Here is an 18,778-nt window from a genome sequence, read left to right as displayed (position 1 = left end):
GAGCAGATTAGACTCTATCAGTTGACGCATTTCCAATATGCATGACATGGTCAGTCTAGACTCTTGCCACTTGCTGTTCATTTGTCCTAATACAATACATTCTATATATTCCACATTTTTGTGATCAATCAAAGAGCCTGAAGATATGTTTGCTCTGAGCTAGACTCCAATATAATCTCACATTCATCCAATACAATTTACTATACTCTAGTTGGTTTGATGTTTTTTTTCAATATTTAGATTTTAAACCTTTCACTTTGACATCCAACTTACATCTTGATCTAACACTAGAGTCGCAGGCTTAGGAGAAATTTCGACAACATTCATGAAATCACGACACCTCTGTAAAGCCCTAATGATGTTATATTCCTTCTTAGACATCATAAAATCAAGTGTAATTAACTATATTATCTTGGTAGAAATAACATTGACAAACTCAAGCAACAGTATGTAGTATTGGTTGGTCTTATAAGTGGAAATTCATCACCAAAATAGTCAGAGAAATGTTAGCCAATTTAATGGAATTCAGATAGGTTAAAAAATATCTAAGACTATTTCATTATCAACAATCAATTTGTAGCTATACAAGTACTTATTTTTAACCAATTATTTCATCATATGTTGTATTTTTTATTTTAGATCTCTGATAGATTAATTGAGCATGTGATGTGCATTATAAATATGTTTGATAGTTGTTGCTTTACACTATTTCTTTTCTTTAACATCGTCACAATATTTTTTGCAAGGATAATTGTACATCTCAAAAATCTCTGAGACGACGTAATTGTCGGACATAAAGCAGACCAGAGTATTTGAGAAGCCGACATCCCCTATACAACTGAGGCATCATGTCGGATACGGAGATGCTTTTGCTCGGAGAGACGAGTAGCGTAGTCGGCGAATCACAAGGACTTCCCAAGTCGGATAACCGAGATGCTAACCGGCATAACGATTATGATAGTCCAAAAGTCCCCGAACGTTACAAGAATCAGCTGAGCGCATTATGCTTCATGACTGTGGCGGCGAGGGTTACACCTAGTCATTTATGAGCGGATGGGAAGGGTAATCTTTTAAAGAAGGCAGGTCACAAGAGTAGCAGTATAAAAAGGAGTCTCCCTTTGAGGGGAAGGACAAGCATACGCTGCGCAAAGCCATCACATACATCAAAGATACATATAACAGCTGCAACTCTGCCTGATTCACTTTGGAAAGGCTATCCAAATGTGTTTTACAGGAATAATAATATTACATGTCATATCACAAACAACTTCCACCTCTTCCAAATTTAAATGTTCAGCATGCATGTTTGTGACCTTCAAAGAATCCCATGATTTTACGATTGTGTTATCTATATGCAACGCTAAGACACCATATACTTTTGCTTAAATAGTAATTCTTTAATTTAAATAGACAGTCACATTTTAAAAATATATACCTTAACGTTTCACTTTCTTCTTATATTATTTAAAGGGAAAAAGCTAACATTTGCCCCAAGGGCAAAGTTAATAAGTTATTTATAGAAATATTTACTTGAAACACGTGCATTCAATTTGTTGAAATTTTAAATATGATTTTATTATATTTAATTTTTTTTAATTATAGTATACTTAACATGTGTCTTTAAGACATATGTTAGCATGACTCTTATTTAAATGTACCCCAGTTTTTACATTTCAATTTTTAAAATCCAAAAACTATTTTTATGAAAGAAAAAAAAATGAAGTTTAAGAGTGAGAAAAACATCTCAACTGAACAATCGCAAACCCAAACTACTACGTCTTTATATAAAAACTCGACATTTTAATAAAGACAAAAATAAACATATTTTTAACAATCTACAATATAAGAAAGTTTATGGGTCTGGAAATACCAAAATTGCCCTGCTTGCTCACTAACGCTCCACGTGGATAGCTTCTCCAGCCTTTCTTCTTTTAGGTTTTGCTATTTATTTCTTTTCTTTCTCTCTCTCACGGATTCTTTCTTTCTTCCTCTTTCCAGATTATTTTTTTCTCTCTCTCTCACCAATCCTCTTTCTCTTCTTCTTTTACGTTATTTTCTTCTTCCACCAGGCTACTATCTTTTCTTTTTTTTCACTTTCTCCTTCTTTCTCTTTCTGCTTTCTCTTCATTCTTCTAATTTCACATTAATGTCTACTTTCTCTTTGTCTGTCATCTTCATCTTGCAGAATTTGATTACATGGTCTTATAATTTGTTGAGGTCATATTCTTGACTAAATGTTTTTTGATTTATTAACTATTATCATGTGTTTGTTTCAGATTTTACAAAAGCACTGCTTGAATGCAAAGAAAATGTTCAAGATCTCTTAGGGTTTGTGCAATAGAAGATGCAGATGAACAAACAGATGAATAAAGGTATATTTAAATCGAAAGTGATTCATAAATCTTTTTCTGAACGAGTATTTTGGACCATGAGTTGCTTAGATAGATTCTTCCTTGCAGGCCTTCCACTTTGTGTATTCACAAATCTTTTTCTAAACGAGTATTTGGAAACCACCAGATTTGAAACTGAAATCATTAGATCTGAAATTGAAGTCTCCAGATCTGAAATCAAAACCCCCGGGTATGAAATCAAGCTCTTGATCATGAAACTTCTTCTCTCTTTTTTTAATGATTAATGGATTGTTATGAAAAATGGGTTTTGGGAGAAACTTAGTATTGTAACATAAAGTGTTGTGGTTGATGTTTAGGTGATAAAAACATTGTAGCTTGATAGAATTTTTGGGGAGCTGTTGAAATTTCTGAAGTGTCCAGATGCTATTACTTATGTTCTGCCTGCTGAAAAAAACAGGTTTGTTATTTTTTTAATTTTTATTATACATGGGTTGCCACTTTAAGATCAATTGCCAGCTTTATGATCGGTAAAAAATTTAAATATTCTACATCATTGAATATCAGTTTTTTGATTGAACTATTTCATGAAATGTATCCTACACAAATCATTATTTGTTTGATTTCTAAAATTGATTTCAATTCAACCAAGTTTTCTTAAATTAATATTAACAAATTATTCGATAAATTTTGTCGCTACTGGAACCTAAAGAATAAAAATAAATTGATATCTCATTGTCTTTTTTTTCTCCAGGAAATAAGAAGCAACAACACAAAGGTACATACTGATACCTACAAAAAATAAAGCTCTTATTTTGATGTAAGATTAATTTTATATTTTCATCATTTTTTTTATAGTGCATATTTATCTGGTGATTTTATTCTATTGTATATCTTAAAAAAAAAAACTCTGGTTTTAATGTAGGACTATATTTAGAAAGTTGTTATGAGGAAGAAGAAAATCCAAGAAATCAATGGTAAGAAGATTTCTTACTTTTTAAAAAAAATTTATTCTGCACTTTTTAGTCATGCTTTTTTAATTTTGATTTTTAATTTTTCTTTGTTTTTTTATTCATGTTATTTTAAATCTAAATGAGTTCATGTGAGATTGGAATGTGATTTGGAAGTTCTAATTTTTTTTTAATAATGTGAGATTATACCTTTTTTTTTGTCTTTCAAATTTATAATTTTTTCACAAAAAGCCGTGTTTTAGAAAGTCAAATATGTCCTGTAATCTTGTGTGTCATCCTATTCACTAACTATATTTAATAAATTTGAACTGCAGAACAAGTTGTGGAAGAATATTGATGGAGAGAGAAATATTAATGAACGATATTGATGAGTAAAAATATTTGTTGAAATTAAATACACTTAAATGTCATTAATTTGTCATAAGTTTTTTTGTAGTACTAATTTAATTTTGATTAATAATATACAAATTTGTTTATGTTATATAAGATATATTTAATGATTAATATTTTTTGTTTACGTAAGAATGACATTGAAATAACATTTGTTTTACTTTTAAGAAAAATTAGAATGGAAGGTGGTGATGCATAATGCAAATTGAAAATTACTTTTAATTTAAAATTATTTTTAATTTAAGATACAACATTTGTTAAGATGATATTGAAGATTGAAAGAGAATATAATCTTGAAAAGAAGTTAAATTATTATTGAAGATTGAAAGAAATCTTGAAGAAGTGATGAATATAAAATAATCGGTTAATGCAGTGCAGAATACTTTGTGCTACATCATACCCCTACTTTTTTTCTCAAAGTTATTATTATTATTATTTTTATTAAATTCATCTTCTTTCATATCAACCTTATGTTCTTTATCTATTGTTTTGCCTTCATTAGTTTTTTTTTATTTGTCTTGAATTTAAACAATGTCACCTTTTACATTTTGGAAAAAGCAAACGTCTAATCACTCTCTTTTTGCATATGTTTTTTCTGTCCAATTGACTATCTTTTACTCAACTTTCTTCCATCACATCCTTCATATGTCTCTTCTCTCAAACCCCTCTTAACACTCTTCCTTTCAATACTTCCATCACATCTTTCATCTACTTCTACTTTTTGTAATTGATTACAAAAGATAATATTGTAAGTTAATTTTATTGATAAAAGAAAGATAATATTACAGAAAGTGGTTAAATCATCAATAAAAAAGAACTATGAAAAAAAATTGTGTGGTTCACTACTTCTATTTTGTGGCTCCGAACATGTTTATTGGAGTACTAATAGCAATACTCGTGCTTTCATTTTTTTTAATCTATTTCGACAATTTTAAAAAAAAATATATACACTTAATAAATGTTATTCATCATATTATGGGTTGAAATAACAATTTAATTGATTGTTCTTTTTGTATGTTGGTTAAAAAACCATTTTATATTAAATAACAAATAAATAAATGGTGATTTTGTAAAAAAATAAATGAATGATTAAAATATATTTATTGCATCTTTAAATATATTTAAAGATAATATTTATTTATAGAAAATATTAGAAGTTGTAGGATAAAAGTTATTCAATACCTTAAAATTACTGTTATTATTACCATTATTAATATATTTCTTTTTAACATATATCAACGCAATTAATTTCTATTACTCATTTTTATAAGCATTTAAAATATTTATGAAATTTTTGGCATTATTAAATTTTTGTTAATATAAAATTGATATTTTACTAATGGAAGTTTGAAGATATTTTTATAGTAACTCAATATATAAAATTAATAGGATTAACAATATATAATTTAAAATATTTTTACTATTAAATATTACCATATTTTTAATATATAATTGAAAATATTTTTACTAACGTAACGCATTGATGGAGTAGTTCATTTATAATTATCCTCTTAATACTCTACACAAACGTCTAAAATAAAGGAAATTAAAATAATGTAATATTTTGCATTCAATTTTATTATTTAATTATAAATAATTTTGATAAATATAGTGAGTAAAAAGATAATAAAAAAATAAATGGTTTTATTTATATTATTTATTATTTATTACATACCTTTTATACTACTCATGTTTAATAGATATTATATTACTTTTCATAGTATATTAAATGGCTGATGTTGTTACATGGTGTACTTACTATATCAATATCCTTGTCTTGAATATAACAAACTTTGCAAGACTTCTTTAACTTAGAAAATTCAGAACTATATCAATCTACTTTCAACCGTCTAAAATTAATGGGCAGGGTAGGTGTTGTACAACACTCATGTAGCATGAAAAAAAGATTACATAAGATTTCTCAACCAAAACTTTTTTTTGTTTAAAATGAACGGCCTTTAAAAAAATTTAATTAGAAATTACTTTAACGTATGAATAGAAATTTGGATAATTAGAATAGAAATTATAATAAAATATTACTTTTTAATAATTATACACTTTGCTAAATATATTCTTCTAATAATTAAAACTAACTATCAAATCCCCTGTTCTCTATTAAAAATATTAATTGTGATATTTTTAACCCTCTAAATAAGAGTTACATGATACAAAATATTTATAATAATATATTTTTAATACATTTTTAAAATATTTGTTTCTTTTATATTTGAATTTAAGGATAACATGTTTTACATAGTTTTAAGTCTATAAATAAGGGTAACATGGTACAAATGTTTGAAATTCTAAATAAATATTTTTATTTATCTTTTAGGTGAAATCCATCTCAATTATGCGTGAATATTTAAATAGAATAACGAAGCAAACTCCTTTTCTACTTATTTTTAACTAATTCTAATTTTGATTTGTTTTAATTTATCAAATTTTATAAACCTTTTTATTATTACAACTCTATCAATCCTATAAACATTTTTTTCTATTTTTCACAATTGTTTTTTTTTACAAATTATTGATTTAAATTATTTTGAATAATATTATAATAATATTAATTGTTTTTATTTAAAAATAGTCTATGAATAAAATAATTTTATTAATAATTGATTTATATATGATTATATTACAATTTGAATTGATATATGATAATTTTAATTTTTGAATACAATGATAATAAATATGTAATTTTATTAATTAAATTACAAATATCATATATATAAATTATTTGTAATTGATTATTGTAATTATAAAAAAGGATCAAATATTTTTTTTTTTTTTTTGGCTTTATACCACCGGTTTAATCCGGTTCGGGGGCGAGTTCTGGCATTAAGTGGTTCCATCCCCCTCCCGATCGCAGTTGCGGGGGATCAAACCGTGGTTTTCCCTACCAAGTCCAGCGCCAATCACCAACCAACACGGGCCGTGTTGAGCAACACGGGCACCCGTGTTGGTCCCCTGTTATGTTTATTTTTATTGTTTGGTCCCAGGATGTGCAACACGGGCCGTGTTGTGAAACACGGGCACCCGTGTTGCTTCACTGTTTTTCCTTTCTCTCAAACTTTGCTCCCAGCTCTCTTCCTGACACGACCCGTGTTGGGCAACACGGCCACCCGTGTCAGGCCTCCTGTAGCATGTTTTCTGAACTTCCTCAAAACTTCCGAGTTTTGCACTGATTTACTCCGATTTCTCCATATGAATCTGAAAACATAAAAACATACAACCAAAGCATAAAATGACGAATAAAGAAATAAAACGCTCAATAACATAAAATGACGAATAAAGAACCACGTTTCTTAAAATATAATATGAACTAGGTGAACTTAAAGAATATTGATTACAAATACTTAAAGAATATTTAATGAACTTAAAGAATATTGATTAGGTAGATTTGTATCAATATCCCAAAAATCAGTATATCAAAAATGAAATTTTTGAGAAAAAAATAAATTTATCAGGACTAAAATATTTGAAAGACATTGAAGAAGACTAAGGATGAGGATGAAACAATAAGTTGTTTTATTGCTTGTGCTGTAAAATGAACTCATATTGAAGAGGGTAGAATAAAAAAGGAAGAGAGAGAAATTGATTTTCAGTAAATGCTTTTATATTATGATGAATACTAATTTATTATTATTATCAATATTTTTTGACCATTTATATTCATGACAACTTATAGGAATTAGTTGCCTATAATAAAATTCTATAAAAATTGATGATGAAAACAAAATAGGCAGACTAAGTTATCATCACCTATTTCACTTATACTGTACTATGCATAAAGTTTCTATCACATCATCTCTTTTTACACACCCAAACATTTAAATGTTATATTTTCCCTCTCTTTTCTTATTTCAAATTCAACATTGTTTCTTTATGTATTCACTTTCTTCAACAATATATCTTTCATCATATTTATATTTTTAATTTGTATTATTTTTTTAATTTACTTTTTTCTTTGTATTATTTGTACTAAAAGAATTTTATTTAAAGGATTTCAATTCAAAAATTTTAAAACTAGAAAAAGTAAATATTAAATAGACTTAATTATGATAATGTAATGTAATACATAATTTTGTATCTTAAACAGATTGATTTTTTTAAAACTATGATTGCTTAATAGATAATTCTAAAAATATGCAATATGTCCATGATGCATTTGCAAGCTGGCACATCAACGACGTAACATTAATTGTTCTCATACAATTTATTTTTTGAAAATGAATTTTTTTTCTTTTCAATTGTAATACAATAACCTAAAATTTTATATAAAATAACATATAGTTTTTCAATATTTCGACATATATTATATAACAATTAAAAATGCATTGTTGAACCAAATATTTTTTTAAATGGAAAAAATATATTACCGATACAAATATTTTTATAAATGGAAAAATTATATTCCTGATACAAATATTTTTATAAATGGAAAAAATATACTATTGGTAAAAAATTATTGATCCTAATATTTAAATTAAATTTGACTAGATCTTCAAAGAAAAAATTATATTTAAATTTATATATGGGGACAAATTAAGTATTGATTCTAATATTTTTATGAATAATCAAAACAAAAATAATATCTAAATATTAAGAATTTGAAAGTAATAATTGGTCAAATTAATTTTTTATATTTTACAATTGTAAATAGTTTTTCAATAAGTTTAAAATTATAAAAATAACTAATAATGTTTTAATATTTTCTAATTTGATTGAATTCTCCATTTTTTATTTTTTTACTTTTTCCAATTATATTTTAATATTTACTAATTTGTTTGAATTCTCATGATAAACCGGTGACAATTCCGCAGTCCACAACTGAAAGACATATTTTTAAAATAAAAATAAAATTGTATCAAATTTTAAATTTTTAAAGAAAGACATAAATAAAATTATTGTATTTTAAATTAAAAATAATTTCAAAATAATATTATAGTCTTAAATCAATAAATCTTAAAAGCATAAAAGGTAGTATGTTCTGAAAAAAATATGGAGGGATACCGAGTTTCCTTTAAATCTCTTGTATATATTTTTACTTTGTGAATGGTTATGATTATTAATATTTGTGAAAAATTTTATTTAATTTGACAAGTCAATAATATACTTCACACATATTACAAAACTTACCATGAAAATCGTATGTCCATATTCATGAACAAATTTTTTTATGTTTTAATTTTTAACTTTTTCAGAAACACAAACAACAACACACAATGCCTCATATATAATTTTCTCTTCACTTTTTTATTCTCCATTATTTTCATGTTTCTATTTTGGTGGTTATATTATTGTTGATTTATTTAATTTAATAATTTTTTGTATTTTCATGTTTCTATTTTGGTTGTTATATTATTGTTGATTTATTTAATTTAATAATTTTTTTGTATGTTTTGTTCACAGTTGAATATATATATATATATATATATATATATATATATATATATATATATATATATATATATATATATATATATATATATATATATATATATATATATATATATATAAAAGTGGCTTATAGGATATGAATAAAGTGGTGGAAGAGAAAGTTCCCATGGAAGAATAATTCTTAATTTGAATTTGTGATGACCTCATCATCTTCAATGTAATAGATGATGCAGTAGAAATTGATTGAATATGTTTATTTGTTGATCTCTTAAGATAGAAGAAAGAGAAAAAAAGGTTGACCATTTTATGATAGAAATGCATGTTGTGTGAAATATTTTTTTGATATAACAATAATAATATTGAAACTAATAGTAGTATCATATCAAACATGAAAAGTTTGAAAATAATGAATGTAATTAAATTAAATACTTTAACTTATTTTTTTATTTTTAAAATAAATTAATGCATGTAGGAAGGTTTCTCTATTATATTCTTAGACACAAATTTGAAGTAAATGTTGTAATACTTTTAAGAATAAGGTTTCGTTTGGCCCAACTTTTTTATGTCTTAAAAGTTACTTTAAAGTTAAAGTTAAAAATATGAGCTTTTAAAATAAAGTTATATATATATATATATATATATATATATATATATATATATATATATATATATATATATATATATATATAATATTGAATAATTGTTGTATTAACCTATATAATTTAGTGTATAGTATAAAAAATTAATAATATTATTATTGAAAATTATTATACAATAAAATAAGATATAATATACAAAACAAATAAAAGTTGAACAATACTAATATCTTGATGTAAACAAAATAAAATAAATAAATAAAACATAACTCTAGATGTTATGAACCATAGAAAAAAAATTGAAAAACATACGTCTACTGCATAAGTGCCATTTTTTTAAAAGAAAAATGCTTTCATCGGGATTCGAACTGCGACCACATATTTTAAGCTTCAAAAAAGTTAGTTTCAACGACTTTTTTACAAGCTCATTTTATTCAATTTTTTGCCTTTAAAAAAAAGCTACTTTTTTTCATAAGAGCTTTATAAAAAATGTGTTTGGCCCTCCATCTCTTTATAAGGAGAAGATAAGTAGATAAAAAGCTAGGCCAAACGAGCTCTAAGAATAAAAGGATTGTGGAACAGTTAAGAAATGCACAATAAATGTTATAATTATGTGATAAATTCGTTCATAAACTACTATTTTTAATTTATTTTTCATCTAAATAATAATGGAATACTTAAATTCAATGTATGACTAAATAATGATGAAATATATTATCTTTATTGACTATTAATTCTTGAATATTAAGAATAACTTTATTGAATTTAATATGATGATAATTTATCGTTTCAAAAATTATTATCTTTGTAATCATGACACTATTTTTGTACTTTGTCATGGTAAGCTACAAGTACACTACAAGATCTTCAACTCACAAATTAAACTTGAATGTAAAATTAGAGTATCTTTGAATTGAGATTGAGACAAAATAGTGACAAGACAATGATGGAATCAAACAATGATGTTTTCTTTTTCTTTACACTTTATTTTCTCTTTCCAACCTAAAGTATCTTTGGATTGAGATTGAGACTAAAGTATCTTTTGATTGAGATTGAGACAAAATAGTGACAACGATGGAACCAAGCAATGATGTTTTCTTTTTTTTTATACACTTTCTTTTCTCTTTTCAACCTAGCTATGCTATGATTTGACTATACAATATAATCTCATAAGTGTATGTTATATTAATTTTTTTACACATTCAATTAAGTAGTTAATACAAATTTTCTTAACAAAGACTCTTAACTTAACAAATCAATCATATCAGAAAAATAATATACAATTGTACATAATTAATAAATAAAAATATGTTTAAGATTTATAATAAATAATAAGAATATAAAATTGTAATATCCTAAATTAAATATATTTAAAATTAATGTATCAATCCAAACACGGAATACATTTTGTTGTTTTTATAATTATTTATATTACTAAATTTTTTAGTATTTATTTTTGGATATATTACCATATTCTTATTGATCTAAATATTTTTACGGGTACCAGACCTTTTTCTAAACATTTAATTACTATTTTTCACGGGTACCAGACATTTTTCTATACATTCAATTATTATTTCTTTACGGATATCATATTTTTTCTAAACATTCAATTATTATTTTTTTACGGGTACCAGATATTTTCTATTAAAAAAATATATATTTAAAACAAATGCGCGTCACATACCAGAACCCGTGCGAACGCACGGGTTTGTTACTAGTGATTAGTTAAAAACATTATCACTGTTTAATTTACATAAAGAAAACAAATCATTAATAAATACACGAAACAAAAATGAATAAAGCTAAATACCAACTTTGCCCTTGAATCATCGCATATCAGAAACGCAGGTTCGAGTTGCAGCACTGAGCTCCACCGCCCACAAAACACCGCCGGAGCACGCCGTCAGCCGTCAGAAACACCGTCAAACTCGTCTATAAGGTTTTTCTTCTTTTCCATTGTTCGGATTTTCCTTCCCCCCTTCCGTCACAATTGATAACATAGCTTTTACTGTATGAGTTTCTGATCTGAATTCATCGTTTTTAGTGTATCTTGTGATTAATCGTTCTTCATGATAATCATAGAAGAAAAAGATTAACTTTTGTGAAATTTCATTAACTCAATTTAATGCTCTTGAATGATAATGCTTTTAGGTTTTGTTTGGATTATGCATAAAATTAGCTTATACAATAAGTGCTTAATTGAGTTTTATTATGTTCATAAATTTAATGTGTGAGTTTTCTGATATGAAATTAATTGCTTTTCTTGTATGCTGATAGTTTTAGTTTAGTTGGTTTCATTGGTGTACGCTATAAGGAAGACTAAGGGAATTCATGGCAGGCAGTGGCCTGCCTTCTTTGGGACGTGTGAAGCTCGCGGATTTAGTTCCTTCGGACGGGTTACCGTCTGATTCGTATAAAATTTCAGTTTCGATTTTATCGCAATCGCTAGCTCAATTTTCAGCTGTGATTATTCAGTTTCCGTCAACGGATGGTGCTCTTTTAAGATCTGGTTTAGAATCGGCTCGTTTGTATTTCCATCAGAGAGAAACGTATCCGCCTGCAGATATAATCCATTCTGGCGAGTCGCATGATTGGTGTAAAACTTCTGGTTACTATGCGGATCCTCATTTGTGGCAAGAAACGTATGATTATAGACCGGGTTTAACTCCTTTGGAACAGAGTAACTCGATTGAGTTGCCTCCTGCTGGTTTGTCGGATATGTTTTCTTTATTTGGAAAAGCGGCAAGGGATATTTTGGAAGCGATTGGCTTCCACTTGAATTTACGCAGTTCTCCGTTTGTGGAAATATTGGATAATGTTCCCTTGAGAAATCGGGAAATTTCGTCTTCGGTTTTGTCTGTTTGCTGTCATGCTAGGCCTTCATTTCAAGGGCCACAACATCATGATATAGCTGCTACTCAAGAGGATGGTCAGTTGCTTATGTATCCTGATCATGATCATCAAGTTGATAAAAGCTTGATATCTCTTGTTAAGTCGGACAGAGCGGGTTTACATGTTAAAGACTATCAAGGTCGGTGGATTCTTGTTGATGGTGATTTGGGGCCTCAAGAGGCTATTGTTTATCCCGGGCTTGCTCTTTATCAAGCAACAGCGGGATATGTTAATCCTGCGTTGCACAAAACTGAGATCAATATGGAGACTAACATGTATGGGAGGTGTTCTTTAGGGTTCAAACTTTTGCCTAAATCAATGACTAGTCTTGATTGTTCGGAAATGAGAGCGGCCGGATACGGAATTGAAACTCAGTTCCAGCTTCCTGTTCCTGTTGATGATTTTATGCAGCGATCTCATCCAACTGACCACCTTTTTAATCGGCCTGCTTTTCAATGCTTCAATTTCCAACCAACACATGACGGTATGTATATTATAATTGTAACTTATAATTATGATTATACTAGGAATCTGTTTCATTATTGTCGGCCAAATATTCTTCAAAACTGCATTGAAAAACTTACTTAATTTTGAATAATGTCCATGTAGGTTCCCAATTGCTATTTGCTATAGGCTTTCTAGAGTTTTGATGAAAATAAAATTTGGAAACAGTTATCATTTCAAACTGTTAAAATCTTTCCATGTTCAAACGAGATTATGCTAAAACACGCTTGTCACATCCATCTCTCCAGTCATTGGTAGTTTTTAAAAAAAATCGTTTTCTCCCCTTAGTTTAACACTATTGATGTTGAAGTAGTGTCAGTTGTACTTTGAGATTAGTCCTTAGTAGAAAGCTTTTAACTTCAGGTCCTTGGATTGATGAAATGCTGGTACAGGATCCATGAAGACTTTGATACGGAGGAGGAAGCAAAATCCTAAAAGCAAACCTCTGCCACCTTCCAAGAGGTTAAGGCTCGAAGCGCAGAGAGTTTTGAAAGAAAGAGTCCAAGACATTGCAGATAAGAAAGGCATCAAGCTGCGCTTCTGTAATATCAAGGAATGTGAAAGTCACTTTCACACCCTAGACAGCCCGTGTGCAAATATACGAATGGAGATAGGATGGCCTCCTGGAGTACCATTTGTCCATCCCCATGACTTGCCCAATAAGGCAAAGCTGGGATTTCTTGAAGCATATGAACCCGGTTGGACAGAAGCGCATCAAAACATAGACAGGCTAGTCAACACTCTCATATCTTTAACTGTAACTATTCGATTTTGTTTTTGTATGGTTGCCAACTGCAATAATTGTGGTATTAATAGTTTATGTACATGTGATGGTGTTTGCAGGAATCAGTCCCCGTAGTATCTAATATATGGACAACAGGTGATCAAGTTGTGAAGGTCTTCTGAGGATAGACTTATTGTTCTCTGTTGGCCTCTGAACTTATTTATGGCTAAGTTATAGACTTTGTGCCTGCTTTATTACATGCCATCGTGCAGATTTTTGAACAGCTGAAAGATAGTCGTGTGCTGCATTGAATTCTGTAGATATTTTGTTATAAGGTGTCTTAGAGCTTCTTAGGATTATGAGACGATCCAATCAAAATGAAGCACGTAGAGTCAGTTGGAATTGAAAGCTCGTGCAGATGGGGGTCTTACTGTCCAGATCCAGAATCTATAAATTATGAGAAAACAACGTCAAGTTTAAGAATAATTACGAGCTTCTCTTACCCGTCGTGATTATGCACAATCATCTATTATTGCCTGGACGAATGCAATGACTGTTATCGGGTCTCTGCAGCATGTTTAAATGTAAACAACCTTTTATCCTAAGTTATGTCAAGTAGAAACAAACTTATTCAATTTGTGTGAATACCTGTATTTTGAAACAATGCTATCTGAATATGTGGCTTAATATGTTTTCTTATGTTGTGTAACTATTTTTGTGGGAAAGAAAAAGCTATCTGCATACTAACCAACTACCAAAAGGTGTAATCTTTGTTGCTTTGAAATTTTGTCAAAAATTATTTTCTTTGTCAAAGATGATTTTCTTTGTCAAAGAACTACTTCCTAATTATTATCATTTATGTTTAAGAAGCGAAAAACTAGTGTGCTAGGTGGAATTTGTGGCAGTAAACTGAACAATAAAGCAAGTTTGTTTCTGGGTTAAGTTGACTAGGCCATTTCGGAGAAATAATGAAAAATTGTAATGGAGAAATAGAGAAATCATAAACATTTTTTAAAAATGAGTTTTGTATAAAATGAATTTTAGATTGTTTGACTCAACCCAATGGTCACATGTGTCGATCGAGTGCAGTGAATTACCGAACTTCAGACAAACCAAATTGGTTTGTTTTGTGGAAAAGAGAGAGTCATTTCACCATTGTTTTTCTACCAAATATTGATCCAACAGAACAAATTTTAGACAAGAATAAAAATTGCAATCTATACCACATCAATATAGATAAATTCACAGAACCAGTTGATGAATACAAACAATTCTGATCTACTGTTCTAGTTCACTACTCCTTTCCCTAACCCCCATCTACTACAATTTTAACAGAGAAACTGAATGCATTGAATCAATTGATACCGTCATTTTCATTTCTGCAATAGAACAAGCCTCCACTTGCACCCAAGCAAAGCCTCGTGTCGATAAGTGTAATGAATTGTTTACATCGCACTTGTGTAAACAAACCAAAATTAGCGGCGAATATTGGTCTTCTCAAAGCTAACAATTAATCAACTTTCCACATCATCATCATCTAACAAATCAAAGGCTCCTCTTTCACTGTGAAATGGTGATTCGTTTTCAAAAGGCAGCTCTACTAATGTTGCGTTACCGTAAAACTCTTCCAAGTTATAGAAAGCTCTTTGTGGAGGAAGAAATAGATGGACAACAACATCACCTGTGGGTGATCAAGGAAAATCAGAAGGCAAACCTGGTTAAGACAGTACTCAAACACGGCTACCAATCGTTCTGGATATCAAAGCACGAGTCACAGAATAGGACTATAATTCAACGATGACACAAACATGGACACGGCTATAGTACATAACAAATTTTAAATCACTTACCGAAGTCCAACAGGGTCCATGAGTTAGGTTTCGAGTCTCCACTTGGAATTTTACCATATTTCTTTTCAGCTCGATCTCTAATTCTCGACCTAAAACTCAATATAAACATAATCAAACATATATCCTTTTTTACCAAACCAAAATAAAAACCTCAAACATTACCAAATAAACATAAAAAGATCAACGACAAGTTCCGTTCCATACCCGATAGCATCAATCTGGGGACGAGAAAATGCTGTAGCTATGATAAAAAACCGAGTCCAGTAAACAATCGGCTTCACAAACAAGACCTTTATATCCCCCGCTTTAACCTCACTCGCAACTGTGGCCATTTCCACAGCAACTAGACGCTCAACATTCAACACTCAACCATTAGACCGTAACCGATACACAAAAGTAAAACTCTTCTCTCTTTCTCTCTTAAGTAGATTCATATAAACAGAAAAACTGAACAAGGTATAAGCAAAATAACTAACAAAACTTTTTATCGGCTTACACGATAGGCTTTCGGAGTCATCGTCAATTTCTTCATTTGCAGGCTTTTGATCTTTCTTCTTATACACTACTTTTCCATACTTATTCAATAATTCATCATACATATCATCCGTATCTTCACCTACATCCTGAAAATCATATGATTTATTACTTCTGCATGAGAATCTACACACATATCTGAAAAATAAGAACATATGACAAAGTAAAACATCTACATATTAAAAGGGGTTCCTCTAACTAAGCACTGACGCAGACACAGACATTGGTTCCTAAAGTCACTCTGACTCGTAGACGTCGATAATAATTTAGCGAAAATATAATCACAATCACACTTGTCATATAAATTATGCCTTAAATGTACCTATTTTATATATAAGCATGGTTTCAAAATTCTTCATTTTCCATTGAACACAAAATCTAAACTGAAAACACATAATTTATATTTGAAAAAAAAAAACAAACTTTTTCAACAGTATGAAAATATTGTACCGAGAAGGCATTATCTTTGGCTTCTTTGCCGAATGCAAATGTCAAAATTGAGTTGCGTCTCTTCAAATTCAAACCATTGATGCTTTGTAAAGGAAGCACCTTTTTGCGGAAAGTAGTGAAAACCTTTGTGGGTTTGGGAGAGGAGTTGGTTTGGGGATGACCCATATCGCCGGAGAAGGAGGCCGATACGGCGGGTCCGGCAAGGGATAGGAGAGTGGAAGACGGTAGCATTTTGTAGCGGCAAAAGAAAAGATATTTACGAAACAAAAAGATAGCGAAATGAAATCAGAAACAGGATTGCAATATTATTAGTTTCATATTTTTTTTTTTAGTTTCGTTATTAAATTTTATTTTATTTTACTTTTTCTCTTGGCATAAGGGTCCTAAAATGCTATTCAATGAATATAATCTTGAATTTTAAAATTTAGGATAGAATACTATGATAATTTTTTTATATAAATATTTAGATTAGAATGCACTTTTTGATCTCTATATTTTTATTTTTTTTAGTTTTAATTTTTAAGTTTAAAAACATATTTTAGACCTCTATTTTATTTTAAATTTTTAGTCTCCATTGTATTAGAGGTCCTTTTTTTACTTATTTGAAAGTTGAATTGATATGAGGTGACATAATTATTTTTTATTCTAATAATGATAATATAAATTTGTATATTTAAAATAATAAATAAAAAAAATTAACAACTTAAATTAAACTAGCGTTAATTCAGACATAGGGGTAGCAAAGTGGGTTGCCCGCTCCGTTTAGACCCGCCTCATTTAAGCCCTTCTAAAAGCGGGGCGGACCAACTTAAGTGTCTGAGCTCAAAAGTCAAGTTTGCCCCGTTTACAAATGAGTTGGCAGGTTGGCGCGCCACACTAGAGTTTTATGAGCATATGGTCATTTTCATGAGGGAGGACCTCAGTGATGTCTTCACGAGAAAAGGTGATCTCAGGGTCTAAACACATTATGGGTATGATTTACGCTTGGTGGGTGAATCTTCTACCGTCATAACTTAGTAGACATATCTTCTATAGGAAAAGCTAATTTTTTGCCCTATGTGAACCTTTCCACTATGGTATTAATAGTGTGGCAGAATGACATGTACTCCTCTCTTATCTCTTTATCCTTGTTTTTCTAGATCTGGAAATTTATGGGTTGCTCTCGCCCTTAAGTCGTGAACTTTTACCCTACTTGTTGATAACTTCTCCTTACATGCTTTTTCAATAGGCCATCCTCGATAATTCGCTTCATCTTACTCTTAAGTTGATAACACACAACAGTGTGATGACCTTTCACCTTATGGTATTTGCACCATTGGAGGCACCCCAACACTGGATCGATGCCCAACAATAACTATGAACTCGTGGTATCCGGACGCCGTTAACTATGAATTTGCGATATCCTTTTGATGTCACCTTAGTAAGCACCTCAAAAATTATGGTATGTACAAGTGCAGTCAGGTCAGACAGTGGATTGTGAGTATCTGACTCGGCCTTCATAGAGATCGCCTTTAAACTCTAACGCAACCATAGATCTGGGCCTAAGAGTTTTCCTTTTGCTATTTTACGGAGTTCTCAAAGAAATCAGATATCTAGATTCCAAAAAAGTAAGGCAGAAACGGTGGTAGAGAAATCTTCGTCTTCGCTCTTAAACGCTTTATGATACAGAGATTTAAGGAAATTGCGAACGATGTAGATCGAAAACGAATGTGAGTTCACAGAAAATGTAAAAAACAAAAGTTGATTCGCTCTTGATTTGGTAACCTAAGAAGGTTACGAAGTGGTAAATCGGAGATCTGGATATGAATCGTAAGAATCCAAATTTGGATTTTCTGAGTTTTTCTATGATGTTTGTGAAGCAAACGTGAATTTCGTGAAAATTGTAGGGATTAGAAGTCGTTACCCAAAGAGTCAGGCGACACATCTAGTCAAGGGACACTCGAACCAAAAGGGAGACGCTCAAAACTAGGAGTGTAATCGATTCAGTTTGGGTTGGTTTTTGGTAAAATAAAGTCAGAATCGATAACATCTCCATCGGTTTGGCTTGGTTCAGTTTTTAGTGTTTTTTAAAAATGGAACCGAACTAAACTAACCGATTTGGTTCGGTTTGGTTCGA

General features: G+C 29.5%; 2 protein-coding genes and 1 long non-coding RNA gene across 8 annotated transcripts; 2 read left to right on the top strand and 1 right to left on the bottom strand.

Annotated features, from left to right (window-relative positions):
* Positions 1–2,029: 2,029 nt before the first annotated feature.
* On the top strand, positions 2,030–3,755 carry LOC131625122 (uncharacterized). Of its 5 annotated transcripts, none has more exons than XR_009290743.1 (6): positions 2,030–2,048; positions 2,277–2,372; positions 2,460–2,580; positions 3,103–3,168; positions 3,274–3,325; positions 3,634–3,744. It is a non-coding gene; the product is annotated as an uncharacterized LOC131625122 (long non-coding RNA). The 5 variants fall into 5 exon arrangements; XR_009290742.1 differs by lacking the exon at positions 2,030–2,048 and adding an exon at positions 2,052–2,163; XR_009290741.1 differs by lacking the exon at positions 2,030–2,048 and adding an exon at positions 2,064–2,199.
* A 7,742-nt stretch (positions 3,756–11,497) lies between these two features.
* LOC131625142 (uncharacterized) lies at positions 11,498–14,527 on the top strand. Of its 2 annotated transcripts, none has more exons than XM_058896037.1 (4): positions 11,498–11,647; positions 11,997–13,084; positions 13,497–13,833; positions 13,948–14,527. In XM_058896037.1, exons 2-4 carry the CDS (start codon positions 12,040–12,042, stop codon positions 13,961–13,963), a joined length of 1,398 nt encoding a protein of 465 aa, XP_058752020.1. In that variant the 5' UTR covers positions 11,498–11,647; positions 11,997–12,039; the 3' UTR covers positions 13,964–14,527. The 2 variants fall into 2 exon arrangements, with proteins under 2 accessions (XP_058752020.1, XP_058752019.1); XM_058896036.1 differs by having other exon boundaries at positions 11,986–13,084.
* A 501-nt stretch (positions 14,528–15,028) lies between these two features.
* Positions 15,029–16,952, bottom strand: LOC131625143 (protein Iojap, chloroplastic). Its single transcript, XM_058896038.1, has 5 exons — positions 16,663–16,952; positions 16,175–16,301; positions 15,883–16,021; positions 15,679–15,767; positions 15,029–15,509 (listed from the first exon to the last, which is right to left on the bottom strand). Exons 1-5 carry the CDS (start codon positions 16,891–16,893, stop codon positions 15,343–15,345), a joined length of 753 nt encoding a protein of 250 aa, XP_058752021.1. The 5' UTR covers positions 16,894–16,952; the 3' UTR covers positions 15,029–15,342.
* Positions 16,953–18,778: the final 1,826 nt, after the last annotated feature.

Source organism: Vicia villosa, unplaced genomic scaffold, assembly GCF_029867415.1.
Source record: "Vicia villosa cultivar HV-30 ecotype Madison, WI unplaced genomic scaffold, Vvil1.0 ctg.000189F_1_1, whole genome shotgun sequence".
Taxonomy (NCBI): domain Eukaryota; kingdom Viridiplantae; phylum Streptophyta; class Magnoliopsida; order Fabales; family Fabaceae; genus Vicia; species Vicia villosa.
Note: the sequence above shows the minus strand (reverse complement) of the source record. Positions and strands in the feature narration are given on the sequence as shown.

Excerpts from the sequence above, each read along its gene's own strand:
- LOC131625142 (XM_058896037.1), top strand. The coding sequence starts at position 12,040 with ATGGCAGGCAGTGGCCTGCCTTCTTTGGGACGTGTGAAGCTCGCGGAT. Across the intron at positions 13,085-13,496 it reads TTTCCAACCAACACATGACG|GATCCATGAAGACTTTGATA; the intron begins GTATGTATATTA and ends ATGCTGGTACAG.
- LOC131625143 (XM_058896038.1), bottom strand. The coding sequence starts at position 16,893 with ATGCTACCGTCTTCCACTCTCCTATCCCTTGCCGGACCCGCCGTATCG. Across the intron at positions 16,302-16,662 it reads CCAAAGATAATGCCTTCTCG|GATGTAGGTGAAGATACGGA; the intron begins GTACAATATTTT and ends TATGATTTTCAG. Across the intron at positions 16,022-16,174 it reads TGACTCCGAAAGCCTATCGT|TTGCTGTGGAAATGGCCACA; the intron begins GTAAGCCGATAA and ends TTGAGCGTCTAG.